Source organism: Carassius carassius, chromosome 3 (assembly GCF_963082965.1).
Source record: "Carassius carassius chromosome 3, fCarCar2.1, whole genome shotgun sequence".
Taxonomy (NCBI): domain Eukaryota; kingdom Metazoa; phylum Chordata; class Actinopteri; order Cypriniformes; family Cyprinidae; genus Carassius; species Carassius carassius.
Window position 1 is genome coordinate 23,440,665 of NC_081757.1, and position 22,406 is coordinate 23,463,070.

At 36.9% G+C, this 22,406-nt stretch overlaps 3 protein-coding genes and 1 long non-coding RNA gene across 5 annotated transcripts in view; 1 reads left to right on the plus strand and 3 right to left on the minus strand.

Annotated features, from left to right (window-relative positions):
* The window catches only part of LOC132114637 (cadherin-17-like), a 44,554-nt gene extending 43,625 nt beyond the window's left edge, over nucleotides 1-929 (minus strand). The window contains exons 1-2 of the mRNA XM_059522876.1: nucleotides 872-929; nucleotides 682-777 (exon numbers count right to left, since the gene is read on the minus strand). Of these exons, the coding sequence (XP_059378859.1) occupies nucleotides 682-777; nucleotides 872-928 (153 nt within the window). The 5' untranslated portion in view covers nucleotide 929. The remainder of the gene's footprint in view (nucleotides 1-681; nucleotides 778-871) is intronic.
* Nucleotides 930-4,228: 3,299 nt separating this feature from the next.
* On the minus strand, nucleotides 4,229-7,050 carry LOC132123477 (GTP-binding protein RAD-like). Of its 2 annotated transcripts, none has more exons than XM_059534107.1 (5): nucleotides 6,674-7,050; nucleotides 6,186-6,538; nucleotides 5,952-6,025; nucleotides 5,445-5,649; nucleotides 4,229-5,218 (listed from the first exon to the last, which is right to left on the minus strand). In XM_059534107.1, coding segments are annotated over exons 1-5 (912 nt in total). In that variant the 5' UTR covers nucleotides 6,676-7,050; the 3' UTR covers nucleotides 4,229-4,940. The 2 variants fall into 2 exon arrangements, with proteins under 2 accessions (XP_059390090.1, XP_059390098.1); XM_059534115.1 differs by having other exon boundaries at nucleotides 6,670-7,049.
* Nucleotides 7,051-8,262: 1,212 nt separating this feature from the next.
* LOC132123490 (cytosolic iron-sulfur assembly component 2B-like) lies at nucleotides 8,263-12,900 on the minus strand. The gene is made up of 5 exons (XM_059534124.1): nucleotides 12,637-12,900; nucleotides 11,932-12,011; nucleotides 11,098-11,223; nucleotides 10,959-11,004; nucleotides 8,263-9,800 (listed from the first exon to the last, which is right to left on the minus strand). The coding sequence occupies exons 1-5, from the start codon at nucleotides 12,761-12,763 to the stop codon at nucleotides 9,700-9,702; spliced, it is 480 nt and encodes a 159-aa protein (XP_059390107.1). The 5' UTR covers nucleotides 12,764-12,900; the 3' UTR covers nucleotides 8,263-9,699.
* On the plus strand, nucleotides 9,937-10,290 carry LOC132123496 (uncharacterized). Its single transcript, XR_009426523.1, has 2 exons — nucleotides 9,937-10,070; nucleotides 10,171-10,290. It is a non-coding gene; the product is annotated as an uncharacterized LOC132123496 (long non-coding RNA).
* Nucleotides 12,901-22,406: the final 9,506 nt, after the last annotated feature.

Sequence of the window (22,406 nt, forward strand, 5' to 3'; positions counted from 1 at the left end):
AGTCATTAATACATTTGCAGAACTCTTAAGTCATTCGCAACATAGCACAAGGACAGTCCATTTTAACCATCTACATTCAGTCTATAAATAACACACGCAGCAATTTCTTTCACTCAGTGATACCTTACTCACCTGATCTGACAACACGTCTTCAGTCAGAACTGCTTATTAAAATGTCTTTGCCTACTTAAATGTTCAGAACCTTGGAGTCACATCCGCACACTTTTGGAAATTAGCCTAAATCAGTTCGTCTGTCTAGACTGAATAAAAGTACACCTCCACACCACACGTAATATGAAAGAGGCTTGCATTCTACATGCCTTCATCATCTCCTGTCTTGATTACTTGAAATGTCATTTTCATCAGTCTAGTCAACAAAAACCTTGCTAGACAAATTGGCAACCTGTATCGTCTTGTGTCAGGTGCAAAACACTCCTTTTAACCATCTCCGTTCTTCATAGCCCTTCCCCTCATCATCTGTCTACACAACTACTCAGTCTATACACACAGTTACTGGATTAATTACCTGCTTCAACTGATAATAATAATAATAATAATAATAATAGTTGTTGTAATTTTTATTCAATTTTAATTTTTACTATGGACATACCCAATATAAATCAAGCTAAAGCTTCTACTAATTTCCAAAGTCATTTTGTCCTCCTTACAGAAAGAACTCACCTTGGTGAGGTACCATGGGAAAATACCATCATAGTTTTCTGGAACACCGATTTTAAGATGAGCAGTCTCAGAAAGCAACATGTTCTGAGACAGCACCTAAAATAGAAGGCAAATAATTGCAGAAGGTAAATCATGTTGCGTGATAAACATTTATATGGTACAGACAAAAAGGCCAACTAAAAGAACTTACACTCAGTGCAATAAACCAAGCACTCAGAGATTCCATCAGGACAACAGCGGCCTTCATGCTTAAGACAAATAACAACAACAATAACATCATTTTAGCATTCATGCTTTGCTTCAAATTTCAATCTATTTTTCTTTTGATGTATTTTTTTTTCTTGTCCCAGCAAGAAAGTCAAAGTTCCTCTAAGAGAAAGAAACTGACTAATGGATTTTCTTTTAAAGGTGCACTTTGTGTGTTTATTCTTTTTTTCTCAAAGCCACAGCGTCAGCTGCCATACTGTAGGTTTGTGTTGTGATGTGGCCTAAACGCATATAATTCTAGTAGTCTATTTCTCCAGCATTCTGATAATTTGTTTGTGTGAAACTTTGTAAAATAAAAAAAAAATCAACACAGAATGCATCTCAGAGAGAAACCAATAGTCTGAGAAAATAAAAAAATCAGGAGTGCCATCAGACAACTTTTCCCTCCAGTTAATGTTAAACTCGAGTACACGACCTCATCAGGGGCTGACTGCCACTGTAGCCACACCAGCCCATATTACCACACACACACAACCCCACCATGGACACCCTCATTCACTACACATTTTTGTACAGATAGTGAAATAAGCAGTTCTGTATATATCAAATATTTAAACATTTAATGGCAAACAATGCTGCTTTTGTAAATTTACACATACCTAAGGATTAATTACATAGCCTACTGTAACCTATGTATGCATATTTAATGTTTAATTTTAATATATGACTACATATTCAAAGTAAAGTTCACTACAAATGTCAACAGTATGGCTATTGCTTTAGGTTTTTGACATGTTAGACTATATTGCAAATAGCCCACAGCGGTCTGTTTACCTAGGGTGACCATATTTTAGTTTTCCAAAAAGAGGACAGTGGGGACAGGATGCAGATGCGGGGATAAGTTTTATCATAGCATAATGTAGGTGCAAATTGTTTCAATACAAGCATTTCAGTAATTTATGCAATATTTCAAAGCTTTAACCCTCAGGGGAAATCAACCCGCCGCAACAGTTTAAAAGTAGACATTTTATGTGGAAAAAAAATGCAGATTTGGCAACCCTACATCCAACATGAGCTGCAGCATGCAGGAGTCCGATTTGATTGATCAAGGTTTGAGAGCAAAGCCCGGAACACACAAAGCCAACGGTCGGCCATTGGGCAGTTTTTATTCCTCACACGACTAAGTTTTCTTAGTGTGTTTGCACCATCAGCTGAAGTTAGTCCTTGTTGAATCGGCGTCGGAGCTCGTCACCCAGCTGGGCCATCTGATCATTCTGATTGGCTGTTCAGCTGGCGAACCAGTGCACAAGAAAAAAAAAACAGAATGGACGCGCTACTTAGCCGTCAGGTGTCGAGCGTCGGCTTAATCTGTCAGGGCAACTTTGGACCCAGATGCTGCCGACCCCATGTGAACCGACCCCACAGTCTGCTATTGTCACCACTAGTTGGTCTGTGTCAGCTTGGTGTGTTCCTGGCTTAAAGATGACTGACAAGAACATGCTGAAGGATTTGCTGCTCAACAGATCCTGAGTTCATTGACAAATATCTGATCTTGTAACATGTCCTTCCTTTACACAAAGTGCACGTGATGGCAAAATCGAGTAAACAGTGAGTGCTCATTCAAAAGCAATTTAAAAACTCTGTATAGGTCCTATTGATAGTGGCTCACTGATGCACCAAAATTATATGCAATATTAGAATGTTTGCAGAAGCAGGTGGTACTGGTCAGAAATCCAGTGGGAGCGGGATTAAGAAAAGTCCCGCGCAGGGCTTTTATACAAAATGCACACAATGTATGGCAACTGTAGAAAGCAAAAGGCAAATCCTGGATATTTTAGGTGATTTAGAAATCCCAACCAAAAAGCATTTTTTAGGCCCAAAAAGAGGACATCGGGCCACCCTAGTTTACCCTAAATCCCATCTGCTGATATTTTAGCCATGCAATTCAGTAACAGGCTAGCTAACACTTGTAACCAGTTATCATGAAGCAATGATATTTTAAAATATAAAGAGCCTTTTTATTTTTTAGCTTTCTCCAAGTTTTTCTACACTGCCTTTAATTTTTACGGTCCACTATCTAGCTTTTAATGTCAATTCGCTAGTGTTGCACTTCTCTGATGACGTGCTTGATTTTGAATAAATTTCCAATTTGGGTAACCTCTGATCGGATCGGTCTGCCTATCTCAGGACAAGGCTGGCCTTTTCCGACTGGGCCAAACGGTTAGTCATCATGAAATCAAAATTGACTCTATTTACCTTACTTGGGCACATAGCTAGTCTCGATGTGAACAATTAAACCATGTAAGTTAATGATTATGTCTGATGAAGTCATTTTGACGGCTTGGGCAGAATATTCTTATACACACCCCTCCAACCAAGTTGCTATTAGTGAGAAATGAGAGGAGGAGCGCTAAAATAAAAGCACACCCTCTACTCAATTGCCATGATTTGCAATAAGTAGTATAAATAGCAAAAAAAATCCTGCTATTTTAACATAGTGTAAATAGAATTTATGCAAACCGTTAAAAAATACTGCTATTTTCACTAAAATTTCCTCTATCGCTATTTACACTTTTCACTACACAAAATGGTCTGGCCCCTCTGGCAATTGCCAATCTGCCCATGCACCTCATTAATGTAACTTCACGTTAGGTGTCAGGCAATTGGTAGGCTACAGGATTTATGGTAAAGTTATATATATATATATACACACACAAAACATGATCATAAAACAAGATTATCCATGAGGTATGAGAATAAATTCTACGCATACACAGCGGTTAGATGAATGAAAACAAACAAACAAATCAAGGTATAGGCTACTCTATAATCTCATCTGTAAACAAAGAAATATAAATGAATAGGATAGGCCTTGCACAAATAAATAGTCTCTGTAGTCAAACTTTTAAAGAACCCCATAAAGACATTGTATTGCAGTCTGATGCGGTTGTTTTAAGATGGATAAAGCTAAAAACGCAAAGCATTTAAAAAGACAACACAGCTCTCCAAATTTACTTCACAGTGGACTGTAACAAAATCTTACACACTTCTTTGATTTTTGATCATGCTATTCAATAAAAGCTGCTCTTACCTCTAGTCCACACTTCTTGTGAGCGAAACTGAGAATGGCTTTAAGTGTTAGAAGAGCATTGCATCTGCTTTGTAACTGATTAATCATTAGCTTTCTTAATTTGGCTGAGAAAAGTTTTAACTACCTTGTTTCCTCCAATTACACAACTGACTAGCAAGTCCCTCGCTTGCATATGGATGGGGGAATAAATTACATGGTATAATAGCCTCTGAATGTGTCTGAATGTGTATAGAACACCATGCGAATGTACATTGTATTTTATTTTATTATGAAACCAGTTGTAAACATGTAACAAAATTAACAGCTCAATAATATTAAATGGCATTAAGTGCAAATCAAACTTTTTCTTTAAAAACAACTCACAACACATAATTTATTGCTTCTATGTCATTCATTTGCACATGGAGCATAGATGGCAGAATACTCAGACCTCTTATATCGAAACACCCTATATTGCCTCTTGCCTCACCCCACCCCAAAAAACCAAACCTTCTAGTTCGGCGTCTTGGCTGAGTTACGAACCTGCGCACTCAGTTTCAAGTAACATTTGATTCCATATGATATTTCAACAAGAAAAATGATTTGTGCTCATCCTCTAGACTTCTGATACAGCTCTAGTCCACATAAGGAAAAGAACCTAATTCTTTAGCCTTTGTGCAAACATACCCCACAGCTCTCCAAAGGGAACATTGTGATTTGTGGATTTACCTCCTATTTACATGCACAGAATTTGACATCTATACATATTAAGGCAGCAAAACACAGAAAGAAGTAACATAACAATAAAAAGCCTCATGCCGGTCAACATAATTTGATTTTGTCAGCTTTGTTTCATATATAATCTCTTTTCAGTATACAAAACAAGTTCATATTTTTCTGTACAGCTAAATAGTTCACCTATTAGCATGAAAAACACACAGCTTCTGGTCGTGGATATCTGAGGGCACATTAGTCCAGTTTTTCAAAGCACTGAGAGGTCGTGACAGGATTTGGACTTCTGTCTGAAGGCCATCTTCTTGTTCTTCCGGGCCACAATGCGGCCCAGGAAACGTTTGGCCTTTTTGCTAATGCTCTCGCGGCGCTTGCAGTTGGCCATGCGGCGGGCGTTTTCTTCCTTGCTGTCCTTACGCAGGCGAATTTGCCGGACGATGCCCTCAAAGAGGTCGCGCACATTGTGATGTAGGGAGGCTGAGGTCTCAATGAACTTGCAGTCAAACACAACGGCACAGGCACTGCCCTCTAGAGAGACGGGGGAAAGAAACACACGGGCAAGTGAGCATTAACTCCATTACCAGAGGAATGGAGGCTACGTGTCATCTTTACTATGCCTCTTGGCTGTTACTCAGAGCTCAGGAGACCAAGAAGTACTTTATCCAAAACATCTCCAACCTGACTCCAACCAGAGACTGCAAAGTCTGTGTCATCTCCCAGGTTTAAAAAATAGAGAAGTCTGGTGAAATCTTACCATCTACAGAAACTTCTCGGGACCGCACCAAGTCACTCTTGTTTCCCACCAGGATGATGGGGATGTTTTCCGATTGCCGAGCTCTTCGCAGCTGGATTCGTAGCTCTGAAGCTTTCTCAAAGCTGGACTTGTCTGTCACTGAGTACACAATGATGTAGGCGTCTCCCATACGCATGCACTGATCCTTCAGCCACTGGCTGTTATCCTGTCGAGAGAGAGAAAAGAATGGTTACGCATAGCAAAGTTAATGGTGATCACGATTAGTGACAATGAGATACAAAAAAAAAAAAAAAAAAAAGATATATATGTATATATATATATATATATATATATATATATATATATATATATATATATATATATATATATATATATATATATATATATATATTAAACATTGTGTCATATATGTTTTAATCAGGATAAATTATTTATCATATTAAAAAAAATATTTTAATTTGGTTAAATTATTAAAAATAAATACTACTCCTAATGCCCATTTCTTACTTGTTCCCATACGTCATAGAGAAGGATTGACATCTCCTCATCATCAACCACGAGGGATCTTTCATATGTGTTTCCTGAATTGAAGGTGCAAATTACATATTTACACATCTGTATTGTTACACAAGCTTTTAAATAAAAAAAAAGCACCACATCACTTGGACTTTCCAGAAATGATTAGCTTGGAGGGAAAATACATCTTAATTCAAGCACTTCAGAATAAACCAAGACATTTACCTGTTTCCTCGCAGTCGTTGCTGTCTTCAACTCCTCCAAATATTCTGGCCAAACTCGACTTCCCGACGCCGTGCTCGCCCAGGAGCACCACCTTGTAGACCTGTCCGTCTGAGTCGCTGCCGGACGAGATGACGGAGTCGGAGGAGTCGGACACGCAGCTGTTCCTGTGCTCGTCTGCCGGACTGAAGCGCAGGAGGCTGGGCTGAGCCTCGGGCATCGAGCGCAGCTCTCGGTCATCCACAGGCATGCTCCTCCTGTGCAGGTTCTGCAGGTGGAGGGGAAACGGCATGCTTCCTCTCCTCTTGTCCATGTTCCTCAACTTGTCTCCTTTGTTCAAAGTCATGACTCCAAACCTGTCCGTGTCAAACTGTATTATTATAACAACTGCAATGTATAATGACTTTTTAGTATAAACGTATACCTTTAATATTAAATAGTCTATACCAAGAGGAGTTGAGAATATAAGAAAACGTCCAAATGATACTTACATGTGATCGCGTCTACCGCGTCTCCCGTTTAATGTCAAAATTCCAGTCAGTCCGTTTAACGCAGTTATTCTCCCGCCGAGGGTTTCGCTTATGATGGTGATGAGACAGATCCGTTATTTATGCGAGTGACTGACGTCAGCCCGAGGGAGGGCTTGCCTCGGATCGAGAATCACGCGTCTTTATAGTAGTAACATCATTTTGAGGGAGGAGCTGCATCCAGTGCGTGTGATTCCCAGTTCTGCGAGGGTCTTCCCTCCCCTGCACGGACCGAGGGCTGAATCATGTTCCGCCTTCACTACAGCGTTCTTCATTGGAGGTAAAGCAAAGGCGTATAGTCCGAGCATAACAAATGGTTCACGGGGGAACAAAAACAAATAAATAAAGATCAGGGTATAAATATTCTTACTTATTATTATTTGTCATCTTGCTAGTTTTAAGTTGTTTAAGCTGGTCTCTCAAGCTGAGCTCAGCTACTGTACCTTGTGAAATTCGCGATTTTAAAGGCAGACAATGTGAAAATGCTGTGAATTGGTGCACTGTATTACAAGACACTTAACCATATAAGGTAAAATAGATTCCAATGGACATTACATATATTTTTACTGTCAATGTATTTAGAAGTAAAAAGTATGAACTGTGTATTATATTCTGTAAGACCATGTATTGTCTTTAAACATTTGTTTAGATTTTAATAAATATTATTTTGTACACTTGGGTGTTTGATTATATGTTATGCCATTGTTTTAGAGTTATGTGTTAATGCTAGTGATCTTTCCTTGTTTGAGTGGTTAATTGTGCTCTATAACGAGATCATTGGTTTATCTTTGCTGCTGGATAGGACAATTTTGACAACATCATGTGGCTTTTAATAGTGTACAGTAACAAGAATGGCTCACATTGGTTGGCTAACATTAACATTATATGATTTCATAACACACAGTTATGAACTGAAATCACAAAGTCACCGAAATGTCACCATGTAATTCTTGAAACATCATCACTTTGAATTTCTTTGTAATTCTATGAATGATAAGAGAATTATCCGGGACCAGTATTTTTATTTTTTTCCCAGACTTCAAAAGGTACCATATTCCGATTAGAATCCGAATTAGTATCCAGTGACAGATTATAATTGATTATATTTGTTGCATGATAACAACATCATCCTATAATCCTCAATGGCAAAATGTCCCTTCATCATAATGGTGGAGTACATTTATAGGTAGTTCAATGTTGCCATCTAGTGGTATATGATAGTACTGTCAGGTACATTGTTTTCCCAGCAGGTGTATTAACTAACTTGCGCCTAGGCAATACAGTTATAATAGAAGATATATTTCCACATTGTGACTGTCATTTAACAGCGGACTGTATAATACAGGAATTGCATAGTACAATTTATTTATGTTTTATCAGATCTGATTTTATGAGGGTTTATTTATTTATTTTATTTCTAATGTACCTACTGATTCTTGGAAACAACTTGCAATTATTTTGGAAAGTAGGCACCACACAGAAGTCATAGAAATCAAACTAATTTCCCCCACATTTTTTTTTACAATACATTACATTATATGGTTAACACACACACACCTTTTATTCAGAAAATATATGCTTTATTTTTTTTTGTGCTGCCATAACCTGACATGTCTTTTCAACTTTCAGCACAGATGCACGACAAGCAACATTTAAAAAAATTAATCATTATAAATTAATAACAAAAATTAATATTTGAAGTTTAATATTTATTTCCATGACTGAACCAAAAAAGACTTGCAACGTTAGCTAGTCTGGTAATTTATAAAAAAAACAAACTATTGAATAAGAGTTATATTACCAGAAACAGTATCTATCATGCATTTTTAATGCATGCTAGTGAAAGCACTTTTGTAACTTGAAAGCCAAGCAAGTGTAATCTAAACAGACTCTGCAAATTATTGTGCTTATTATAGTATCTGTGTATCATCACTGCCTTCTGCGTGTGGCTTAGAGAGACTATTACCCTTCAGACTTTATAAGTCAAACAAGTTTTAAACACAAGTTTATAACTGAGGTAATCTGTTAAAGACTATCATTTTCCTAAAGAAATCACAAGAAAATGTGAGTCTTGTTCCCTTGTTTGATTTGAACAGTGTTTTTAAAATGCAATAATATATATTTTATTATACTGTAGGTCTGTGATGAAGGTTAACAATAGCTAATTCAAGAGAAGCTGTATTATGAAGTGTCTAGTGTAAAAGTAATGATGTTTTACGATGTATCCATATACCAGTAAAGCCATTTACCTGACATATCTGTAGAAATGAATCACATCACAGTATACAAATTAAGCCTATGTATTTTTTAGCTTTTCAAAATTGTTACCTATTAATTACACTTATTCACAAATAGCTAAAACTTCAAAGCACTCTCCTGCTCTACATTTGGCTGTAGAAAAATACTTTTTGCCTATGGTTAAGTGATTTAACTTTTTTTTTTTTTTTAATTTATAAAAAAAAAATTCCCATATATTTCAGTATTTTTTATTGGCAAAAACAAGATTTAAAAAAACACAGCAGTGCAAATTATTTCAGTTGTACACTTTCTCGATTTTGACCAACATGAATTTTCTTTGAGAAGTCCACAACCTTCCTAAAGTAAAGTCATTTTATAAATATTCACAAATATACGGCATAAATACAGAATAATGTTTCTTTCTGTATCCACGTGCTTACAAACAGAAAAAATACTGTTTCCACATAAATTCTCTTACTTTTTCTTTTCCTGTCACATTTTTAAACTTAATTTGGATGCATCTCTTTCTTTATAAGCACTAAACAGTGCTCCTGATCTGCTGTTTGTCAAGCACAGCACTAGATATACATAAACATATATATACATAAACATATATATATATATATATATATATATATATATATATATATATATATATATAAGCAAAACCTATTAAAGTTGTAATTATCTCTCAACTCTGTCTTGCCTGTAGGAGTTGAGTCCTGGTCTATCAAAGGACTGCACGACTCGGATCACATGGTTCTGGTGGACAGACACTGGTTGACCACCTCCAGCAGCTGAGAGTTCTCCAGAGCTGCTGCCACTCTCTCTTTGTCTGCAAGCTGCTTATTGACTGCAGGAGAAAAACACAAGTGAATTTTTATCTTCAAATAAAAACAGGGTGCTGTGTAATAGAAACATTTTTCTTGACCTTAACTATATAAATCCTACTGTATAATGTTTTACACATGGATTTCTAAGGCCTCTAATGGGATCAAAACTTGTTGCTGGCAAACCGGTTGCACACAGTTTAGTCATCTGATAGATAGTCTATACTTTTTTTAGTAAGTAAAAGGCCTTTTAGTGTATCTCTACAACCATACACCTTCAGGTCGTGAAATGTGTCTTTTTGCTGCGAAATATAATGGCTTTTATAAAGTAAACATAAGAATAGTTTTTATGTTGGTAATGTTAAGATGAACATTTAACCTTCTGCATGGAAGCAACTTAGATTTGCTTGATTATCCGCACATCATTTGTTAGAAAAATCAAGTTAAACTGTATGTACAGTAGAAAATAAAACACCTGTGAGGCTTCATGTTCATGTTATGCCATCCCCCCCCCCGCCAAAAAAAAGAGTAATATATATTGAGACATATAAGAAATATATACTGAGTTTACATAGAGTGATAACTGATATTCATATGCACACAATAGTCAATTTTATAAAAATCTCATTTATTTATAATAAGAGCTTTTAGAAATTTATCCTACAGTACATCATGGCCATATAAATAAGAACATAAGCACCAAATTGCATTTTATTGATTTTTTCCTCAGTCTGGGCCTTTAAGTTAAATAGACATGGTTTTCTTCCTCGGGTATGTGAGCTTAATATTATCACTATATGACTATACTAGGCCATAAAAGCCTGATATATCATACATGATACGAAACATAAAACACATTTGCAAACATTTTTTTTTTTTTAGATTGTGTCTAAAGGTGCAATAAACTGTTCCATTTTCATTCTATTTCATCATTTACTCAAATTATTTAGTCATAATTTACTGTTAAAGGTCTCCACTGACCTCCAAAGTATTTTTTTTCCATACAGTGGAATTAAATAAGGACCATCAGCTGTTGTTTAGCCACATTCTTCAGAATATATTATGTGTTTAGCACAGAAAACGAACTCATACAAGGAGGGTAAATAAATGATTACAGCATTTTCATTTTTGGGTGAAGTGTATCCCTTTAAACTGGCTTTGCATTGTATATCGGCCATTACCTGCATCCTCTGAGGCATGTGTGCCAGGCGTGATGTGAACATCAATCTATAACAACAAAAAGAATATAACAAATGACTAAGATGGGAATCCCAAAGCCTAATGTAAGCTTAAATATGCTTGGATGCTCACTAAAATTACCTTAAATCTGTCAGGAAGGGAGCGCAGAAGCTTGACTTTGAGGGACAGGCCAATGAGTGTGGCCATGCTGCAGTGTGGGATGGTCGGAGTGAACTCCACAGACACAGTGCTCTCCTCATCATTCACCTGCTCAGAAATATGTAAGAGAGACAGACAGAACGACCGACAGACAGACAGAATGACAGACCGACAGACAGACAGAACGCCAGACAGACAGAACACCAGACAGACCAAACGACAGACAGACAGACAGAATGCCAGACAGACAGACAGACATACAGACCGACAGACAGAACACCAGACAGACCGAACAACAGACAGACCGACAGACAGACAGACAGACAGACAGACCGACAGGCAGACAGAACACCAGACAGACAGAATGCCAGACAGACTGAACGACAGACAGACAGACAGATCGACAGACAGACAGACTGAACGACAGGCAGACAGAACACCAGACAGACAGACAGACATACCGACAGACCAAACGACAGACAGACAGAACACCAGACAGACAGACAGAATGGCAGATAGACAGACAGAACACCAGACAGACAGACCGACAGACACAGACCGAATGACAGGCAGACAGAACACCAGACAGACAGAACACCAGACAGACAGACAGACCGAACGAAAGGCAGACAGAACACCAGACAGACAGAACACCAGACAGAACGCCAGAAAGAAAGACCGACAGACAGACCGAACGACAGGCAGACAGACAGACCGAACGACAGGCAGACAAGACAGACCGAGCGACAGGCAGACAGAACGACAGACAGACAGAACGCCCGACCGAACGCCTCAGCTCAGACAGCTCAGACTCACATTGACGCGCAACTGTTCCACCACATTAAGCTCTTCGAGGGACAGAGGGTGCTCAGGGTCATTGATCGATCTGATCAGATGTAAAGATGTTAAGGTCTGACTCAAAATGTTTCAAAAGCATCAAAATAAATCATGTTTTAGAGCAGGGCAGCTGCTGGCCAAATGGATGCCCTAAGCAGAATTGTATTGTTGTGGCAAATATTATAGTAATTCTTCGTAAACTATTATTTGAAGTAACAAAGCCATGGTTAATTTGTGGTTACCATGGCAACAAGAACCAATTTTTATGGTTTTATTCGTAGTAAAACCTTGGCTGACTTTCGTAAGGGAACATGGAAACCCTGCTGCTGGTGGTTAAGTATTAGACATTAAAACAGTTGTTAACCTCAACAGACATAGAAGTTTAGCTGAAAGTGATGCACGGGCTTCATATTTTTTATTTTCCTTTTCTTTTCTCGGCGACGGATTGCTATGTCTTTTCACAGGTATAGTTGTCCATTAATTATGATCATTTGCATTCAGCCGCGGAGCAATGCCGTTTATTTTTGTATATGTACATGTTAATATAAATACAGTAAAACAAATTTTGAGCAACTGGGATGGTGCGGTACTGTTTCTGAGCAAACGCAGTTTGTAAGTAAAACTGTCATCATCGCAAATAATTTACAGCAACAAGGCTGACATGTCAAATGTTTGAAAGGATATCGAAGATCTCCCTGTCATCGATGGGATCAGCTACATCCTCGTCTTCATCGGCGGCAGTCAGGAGTCTTTCCCCCGATCGCTCAAATATCAGAGGATTGGCGTTTTCAAGGCGGGTTCCTCCTGACATTATTATCTCCTCAACGAAAAAATTATAACTGACACGATCGGTACACTATATTGTTAGATAACCTAGCTAACTCTGCGAAGTCGAAAACAAGCAAGCAGGAAGTCAAGCTAAAAAACCGGAAACAGAACACGCTTTTGTTTTTCAAAATAAAGGTTTTAAGTCAGATATGATGTTTATTTAAACAACACATGTAGAACAACAACGTTATTGTACATAATAACCCCATGTATCAAAAAAGTATCGCCTTAAGACTGGTGATAGTTTTATACAGCATTACCATAGAAGCAGAAAGTAAAGCTCTTTCTTTAACTTTTTTTTAAGCATATGCTTACACATCGAATCAGTGTTCATCAACTTTGAAAGCTTGACCTTGATTAAACAGTGAGGTCAGGCTAATAGTGAGCCAATCAATGCTTATTACAGTTAATAAAGAGCATTTTTTAAAGGGGTCATATGGTGCTTTTTGAAAGATCATTATTTTGTGTATTTGGTGTAACATAATATGTTGACATGCTTTAATGTAAAAAAGAAAAAGAAAAAGAAAAAAAAAACATATTTTTTCAAATACTGTATATTATTGTAGGTCCCGTATGTCCCGCCTCTTTCAAACGCTCATTTTCTACAAAGTCCCTCCTTCTGACAAGCACAGTCTGCTCTGATTGGCCAACTGACACAGGCATTGTGATTGGCCGTACACCACAAGCACTCCTTGGAAAAGTAACATCCCTTTCCATAATCACGAGCTTGCATCTTTCAAAATAAATGTAAAGACAGTTAATAATGTCCTTATTAATGAGACTTTTGTCTTTGCAACTTTACAGATCTTCTTTATGCACCAAGAGCTTGTAACACTCCAAAGAGAAGGGAAAAATTGAAATCTCTTCATATGACCCCTTTAACCCAAATGTTAGGCATCTTTAAGCCATCACCAGGAAAACAACAGATACTTGCTTTCTTTCAATTACCAATCAGCATCAGGCCAGAATGTAGATCTTCACTAAAACCAAACAGCACACAAAGCCTTGCAGTCCATTTACAGTGACAGCTTACAATAAATCTTCTTTGTGGTGAGACAGACAACATTTCCTTGCACAATACTAAATACTTTTTGATATAGTCCAACAAAATGAATAACGTTTATTTTTGTAATATATATAAATTTGAAGATTTGTACTTCAAATATATTTTTGTACCATTTGTAGCCTACTATATTTGTACTTCAAATATATTTTAAAGAATCATCCCTAGCAGTCTACTGAAAAACTTTGATTATGTTTGCTTACACTACTTATTAAATGTAGGTTATTGTGCTCATTTAAATGGTGCTCTATTACACAGTACATATATAAAACCAGTGATTAAAAAAATGGATACAGTAGCTGCCATAGAAAATTTGAGTATTTCACATTTGCTGGGTTTCTTACAAGATATAGCTTCTTAATATGAGTTTGCTTGTTTTGTAACATTCATAACATTTTCTTTATTCTCAGAAGCTCTGGCATTTTGAGAATGCATTATAGATCATGTTAAACTAGCACAAATTTGGCACTACTTTAGTTCATAATGAGTCTCTTCTCGGGATGCTGAATCATCCACACAAAGGATTTATAAACAAAGAGATTATCTAGAGAGTCATATGTTATATTTAATAGACAAGTTCTTTTATTTCAGGCACTTTTCCAAAGATTGAGGCTATAAATCTGGCTGCACTGCTTTGCACTGGCCTGTAAAGAGATTGCCATTCACCTGCTGACAGCTTCTGTGTGCATCTGTCAGGGTCAAATGTTAACAGTATGAGGTGCAAATTAACAAAGGTATTTATTCATGAACCACAACCCCTGTCTTCTTTTCAGGAGGATATTTTTTCATTTCAAAATTCACAGAGATGCTGGTATTGATCAAAGCCTGTTGGGTAAAATGTTAGCAATGCTGTCCCACATCTTTAAATGATGTGCATATTTGTTAATATTTTCATTAGAACTGCACTTATTTTGTTCCCACTGCCACTACTTCAAAAACCTTACATCAAAATTAAAAACCTCACAATATTTATAAATCCTCTGATCTGGTTTTCAGGACCTGACTTTAAATATTCCAACCAGAGTTGTTAAAATAACTTATGACTCTTCTGAGATGCTCTGAAATTTCTATCTACACATTTCCATTAAAGTCCCAAATGCTGTCAGTGCTGTCCTTTCTCTGCTTTTAAAGGGGTCATATGATGAGATTTCAATTTTTCCCTTCTCTTTGGAGTGTTACAAGCTCTTTGTGCATGAAGAAGATCTGTAAAGTTGCAAAGACTAACGTCTCAAATCCAAAGAGATATTCTTTATCAAAGTTAAGACTCTGCTACACACCCCTAATGGCTCATTCAAACACGCCCCCACATGTCTATGTCACAATGTGGAAATATTTGCGTAATGCCACCCAAATGTTCACGCAAAGAAAGAAAGTGTGGTTTCAGTAACCCAGTTAGTGTTGAATGCTGTGTGTATCTAGGCGAAAGCAAAATAACTTTATTTGGCCTTACAAAAGTAGATGCATTTAGGAATCTTTAAGATTACTTACAACACAACAGCAACGCATTTTATGGACGACCGTTTAGTGAGGTAATTCTGACTTTGCCCCAACAATCTGGTGCTTCTGAATCAGCTACTGTAAGTATGTTTTGTTATTAGCAGTGGTGTAATGTAACTAAGTAAAAATACTTTGTTACAGTGCTTAAGTATTTTTGGGGTGTATCTGTACTTTACTTGGGTTTTTATATTTCAGGCAACTTTAACTTTTACTCTACTACATTTCCTAATAAAATTTGTATACTTCTACTCCGATATATTTCCCCTAAGTATATTCATTACTTACTACAAAATATTCAGAAGAACACAGACTGCGGGAAAGTAGGTTTCAAGAACCAGTGGTCTGGCATTTGTTGGTTAGACTCATAAAAACTCCTTTGCTCGTGTGCAAAGTGTGAGCCGTGCACAACCACGGATGATTTCATTTCCCACTCAAATTGAGTCAGGGGTGTGCGATACAGCATTATCTGTGATGATATGTTAAAGGGTTAGTTCACCAAATAATCAAAATTATGTAATTAATGACTCACCCTCATGTCGTTCCAAACTGGTAAGACCTCCATTTATCTTTGGAACACAGTTTAAGATATTTTAGATTTAGTCCGAGAGCTCTCTGACCCTCCATTGAAGCTGTGTGTACGGTATACTGTCCATGTCCAGAAAGGTAAGAAAAACATCATCAAAGTAGTCCATGTGACATCAGAGGGTCAGTTAGAATATTTTGAAGCATCGAAAATACATTTTGGTCCAAAAATAGCAAAAACTACGACTTTATTCAGCATTGTCTTCTCTTCCGTGTCTGTTGTGAGAGAGTTCAAAACAAAGCAGTTTGTGATATCCTGTTCGCGAACGAATCATTTGATGTAACCGGATCTTTTTGAACCAGTTCACCAAATTGTACTGAATCGTTTTAAACGGTTCGCGTTTCCAATACGCATTAATCCACATTTGACTTAAGCTGTTAACTTTTTTAATGTGGCTGACACTCCCTCTGAGTTCAAACAAACCAATATCCCGGAGTAATTCATGTACTCCAACAGTACACTGACTGAACTGCTGTGAAGAGAGAACTGAAGATGAACACCGAGCCGAGCCAGATAACGAGCGAAAGACTGACTAAATATCACATACTTTAAGACTTTTACTCAAATAATATTCCAAACGGTGACTTCAACGTCTACCAAAGTCATTTTCTGGTGAGATATCTGTGTACTTTTATTGAGTATGACTTTCAGGTACTTTATACACCACTAGTTATTAGTTTAAGTATTTGCCGTTGACTGTTCAAATGTGTTTTATTTAGTATTTAGTATTGTGCAATGCGAGTTTTGCGCATTGTGTATGTGTGTGTGTGTGTGTGTCAGAGAGAGAGAGAGAGAGAGAGAGAGAGAGGGGATCACACAGTGGAGTCAGCTGTTTTAACCGTCAGTGGCTTGTGTACTGCAAACACATACGAGCTTCATCACTGTGTCTCTCACGTGACTCTGTTCCACTTTTGTGCTTGAACCGATGGTAAAACTAAGGACATTATTAACTGTCTTTACATTTATTTTGAAAGATGAAGCTCACGATTATGGAAAGGGGCATAACATTTCCGACGAGTGCTTGTGGTGTTCAGCCAATCACAATGCACTAGGTCAGTTGGCCAATCAGAGCAGACTGTGCTTGTCAGAAGGAGGGACTTTGTAGAAAACAACTTTGAGAGAGGCGGCAAATACACAAAATAATAATCTTTAAAAAAAGCATCATATGACCCCTTTTATATAACTCTGATATAGAGTGAGAACGGATTTTCTGCTGGTATAATTTTCAGAGACAGGATATAGTCTCATGTCAAGTGGAAAACTTTGACTAGTGGTTTGATGGATAGATAGAGGAGAGGAGATTGCATAAGAGGGGTGAGATAAAACACAATGAGCTCTACATGCAAATACATACAGAGAGCTTCGAGAGTGGAAGGTCTACTAGTGTGTCTGAAGATCTTCAGCCGTCTCCAAATAGCAAATGACTGAGGATGAGAAAAAAGAGGCCTTTTGAGGTGATTTTAATTTTATCTCAGCATCTCAGTTTATCTGAGGGCAAAGCCACAGCAGAAATGATTCTGAAGCCACAAGGGGGCAGTCTTACCACATGGTAACAACCGCCATTTATTCATTATGACAAGGACTGCAGCAATCTGCACTCCGCAGTTGATAAGGAACGCAGATGATCTCTGACATCCTTCTTTCTTCCTTCCCTCATTGGTTGAACACAAATAAGAGTATTATTTAAGGTGATATGAAAACAAACTCCATTTATTCCTACAATACCAGAATCAGATCCACTGGTAGACTCTTGTTGATTTGTATTGGTAAAAAAAAAAAAAAAAAAAAAAAAAAAAAAAAAAACCAAGAGGTAGCCTAATGCTGACTCAAAATATTCCTTCATCAGATACACACACCTCTCAATACCACTTCATTTAACAAATAAACATGTTACCTCCTTGCCACTTTAGGCTTTAGCTTGCTAAGTTGGGGTTTAAAAGACACTTAATGTTTAGTAATTTTATTGATTTGAAATGAGAGCAAAACTTGAACTGAATTGAGCTGAAAAATGACTGCTTTTCTGTCTTCAGTAAAGCTGGTTTAAAGAACACAGTTATTGAAATGAACTGAATCAATACTGAACTGCCTTGTACTGAATACCTCCATACTGTTTTCAAGTGATGGAGCTGAATAAAAACACTGTTGTTTTTTTAGAGCTAATTTACCGTATAATTAATATTTGCCTCATATTTGATGAAGTTTGCATCATTAATTCTGTTTAATACTGTGCAACTGCTTTGTAACAATATGTATTGTAGAATACGCTATATAAATAAAGGTGGCTTGACTTAGCTTGAGCCCTTCTTGAAGGTCATCTGACTGTACCCCACTGAGAATCACAACCCTCATAAAAAGCCAGGGATAAAACTTGAATCTGGGCCTGTCTTGGTCCTGTTGAGTGCTTTTGACATTTTAAGTGCAAGTAGGTCTGTCATTCTTTTATAATAGCAGAAGTTGTTCAAAAGTTAACAGGGAGAGACTTGAAAATCCTGCAAAAAGCTTTGAGTGGCTGGCTGTGATGAATAAAGAATGAACACGTTTGATATAAGAGGTATGAGGCACAATAGCCGACAGAGTAAGTCGGGGACACATACAATTTTAAAATGAGGGCATAACTTGGTAGGAAACAAGTCATGGATTACAATATCATTGTCAGGGTTGGTGAACATGAGGGGGAACTATATTAGTGGAGAAATGTGTGCCACACAGATACTAACCCAACAGTACTGACCTATTTAGCTGAACGCTGCCATAACTATGAACATCATCACTTTCCTCTGTTGCATCCCTTCACATTTAGTCAGAACGTCAAATACCTCTTAACCAAAGTCACAGCTGTTCACAAGTTCACGGTTTTGTCTGGTATGTTTTTGCAACTGACTGACAGATTTTAGACCATATTTGGTGGGCCACGCTCTCTCTCAGAGTGCCGGGGTTAACCACAGGTTTTTGTTGAGGGTATTACAGATATTCAGTCTTGCAGTAGATTCATTTGTTTACTCTGGATTTCAGCCACACTGATGATTAAAGACTCAGATTGCTGGTGGAGAGCCAACTTGATGCATACTCTTTGGAAAACACTGAGCCTATATGTATCTGATACATTTGTATCTATTCTACTTGAAGAGGTAATGATGCTGAATAAAAAATACCATAATAACTACAAATAAACAGTTTAAGAACCGGATAATGTTGCTGGTGATTATCGGAAAATAATCCCATAAAATGAAGATTCCAAAAAGAGATTTTCACAGTGCTGTCAAGGAAGAAACATTTTTGGTTCACAATTGAACCTTACGGTGCATTATTAAAGATAACGGTTATTTATTGTCATTGGTGGATCAATTACAAACTTTTAAAATTCATGGAATCTTTCCTTTGAACAAAATGTTCTTTGAAGTAAAAAAGGTTCTTTAGATTATTAAAAAAGGTTCTTTAGGGAAAGCCAAATTGTTCCTCTAGTCTATGACATTACTGAAAAAACCTGTTTTGGAACATATATTTTTAAGAGTGCAGTACTTAAAATAATCTTTGAATGTTAAAGGTTCTTCATGTAACCATAAATGCCAATAAAGAAGAACCTGTATTTTTAGGAGGGTGATAACAACCCTAATGCAGTCTGAAGGCTATTCACCTAATATGAAAAATATTAGGTGAATATCAAAAAGAGTTGCATCATTTCTCCATCTTAAAACATCCACTAAGGACAAAGTTCAAAACTTTAGCCTAGAAAGATGAACACTGTCTGCAACCATAGCAGTAATAAAAGTCATATAACAGCAGTCCTCTGAGAACTTTTTTTAACCACAATAGCTGAGACAACAGCGTTTATGTTTGTATTAAACAAGAGAACGACTCTATAGTTATATGAGGTCACACTTTATTTTAGGGTCCAATTCTCACTATTAACTAACCATTTTGCCTCAATTAACTCCTTATTTGCTGCTTATTAATAGTTTATAAGGTAGTTGTTAAGTTTAGGGTATTGGGTAGGATTATGGATGTCATGCATTATATGTACTTTATAAGCACTAATAAACAGCCAATATGTTAATAATAGACATGCTAATAAGCAACTAGTTATTAGTGAGAATTGGACCCTATACTAAAGTGTTACCTTATATGAGAGACTTAAAAATATTGCAGTTTATATACATACATAAATATAGCCTAAATACCTAAAACTTGAATTGTGCACTTTTTAACAATTACGTGCAAAATGTGCTGACTGCCATGCAGTCTTAGGACTGAACGGTTCTCAGGGACAGTGAAAATGCTGAGGGTGTTGGCATTGGGGATGCCACTGTGTTTTTGGTTCTTTCTCCAGCAAGGTTGACAGGCTGAATCACTCACTAAGTTAAAGGAACTGCAGACAGGTTTTTTCTTTTTTTTTCCAGCAGTTCAGCTGACTGGGCACAGAGGGGAGAGGAGAACGAGTCACTGCTTTCATTTTGACTCGTTTTTCCATTTTCAGAGTCACACCAAACTGAAATATTTGCTCTAACTATTACCTTACTATGTTATCATAACCATTAAAAGTGGCATACAGGTTAATTTCCTTTTATTTTTAATAGGAATAAAGCTAGGAAGCTATGTATTGTACATTTCCATCTGGTCTTCTGTAGACATGGCATGCAGATATGTCAGTAATACATGGTAAAGAGAGTAGTGGGCATGTATTTGACATATAATTCTATATGACAAATCTAGCTTCTGGAGTAACTTGCATAAATAGCATGCAGCACTGAAGGTATGTTTGGTACATTTCTTTTAAAATGTTTTCTGCTGGATGAAGATTATTCTACCTTAGGGAATAGCACTGGATAAACACAAACATGGAAAACACTTTCATAACTTCAGAATGATTGTAGGCACATTATGCTTTGTATTCATGCAGATATGTGAACCATTATGCACAAGTTTAATTAGAAAGCCTCAGAAAGCTCCACTGCTTTAGCATATTGAGTGAGGACTGCCCTCATGTGCCCTGCTAGAGACTCTTTACGCTATCACAACATTAATACAAAGCCAACAGCAGCAGGGAGGCTATTTATTCTTCTCAGTCCTGAAAGAGGAAATTTATATAGTTATAAAATAAATTTGAGTTGCTATAATTACAATAGTTCTGTTTTTCTGTAAATGGAAACTAATAATAAATGAATTTGGCCTTACATGGATGAAATATATTTTGTTGCAAGATAAAAGCATGCATGACAGTCTACATCATTTAAATTTGTTTAACTATAGCAGGTTTATCAGATGAAATACAAGAAAATAGAATCATCCATATAATTATAATGCAAATAATGCATGTCTCCTGCCCTATTTTGATGTTATAGCTTCATTACATGAGAAAGTAGTAATATGTCATTATCACCTGAAGCCTCTTTCACATTGTTATGCAGTGTGTGTGTGTGTAATACTGTATTAAACAATACTAAATGAATTCATATGTTCAGTTAACATGAAATAATATCACTCAAAATTGTTGTATGAAAAAAAAAAACTAATTGGCAAATATTTCATAAAATACGTGTGACACCTTGTGTCAGAGTTTCTTAGCTAAAATAAAAACAAACAATCAAACAAATAGAGTTCTGTATAAAACATTCAGAATTTGGAACTATTGCCAAATGACATGAACATCTAAAACAAATTTTTCCAGTTGGAATGAGGAGGCTATAAAGAGACTCGGAGTCTGTTCATCTTTTAAGTGCATTATTACTCTCTTCATTTCCCAGAACCAGCGTTTCCCACAAACTCCCAAATATACAGCCCCAACATTTTTTTTTTCTTGACTTGTGTAAATTTCTCTTGCCACTCTGTCATTGATTGGCTTGATCTCAGCTGGATCCAGAGAATCTCTTTGCTCTTCCCCAGAGTCTGTCTTTTTTTCTTTTGCTCTTTATAGGTTATGAGATATATTTTGTCAAATGGACACACAGAGATGACAGTGCATTTGTGCCATTCTGCTTTTGTGTATAAACAGACTGTCAAGAGGCATTTTTCTTTTGGCTGAGCTGACTAGACTTTTCATTTTCACTTACCCTCACACATTTTTAGGGGGGAAAAAATAAAAAGTTAATGACTTTGCTTATTGAAATTTCATGTTATTTCATAAATGGAAAGTGCAAAAGTAAAGAGTATCTTATTTTAATCTCAGATTTGCACGAACTGAAAATTAATAATGTATTGAAATAGTTTAAACAGAATGAACGTCTGGGGGAATAAAAGCACAATAAATGTACACCTGATTTGGCACGTTTTATGCCGGATACACTCACTCACACACACACACACACACACACACACACACACACACACACACACACTCACTCACTATGAGCAGTTTTTGTCTATCAGATGCTAAATATAGGGATGAGCTAGTACAGCATTATCTGTATCTGTTAACCATATGAATTATCTGTATCTGTATCCGTACTCGGACTGGGTGGGGCCTAACCCGAAAGTGGGCGGGAGTTA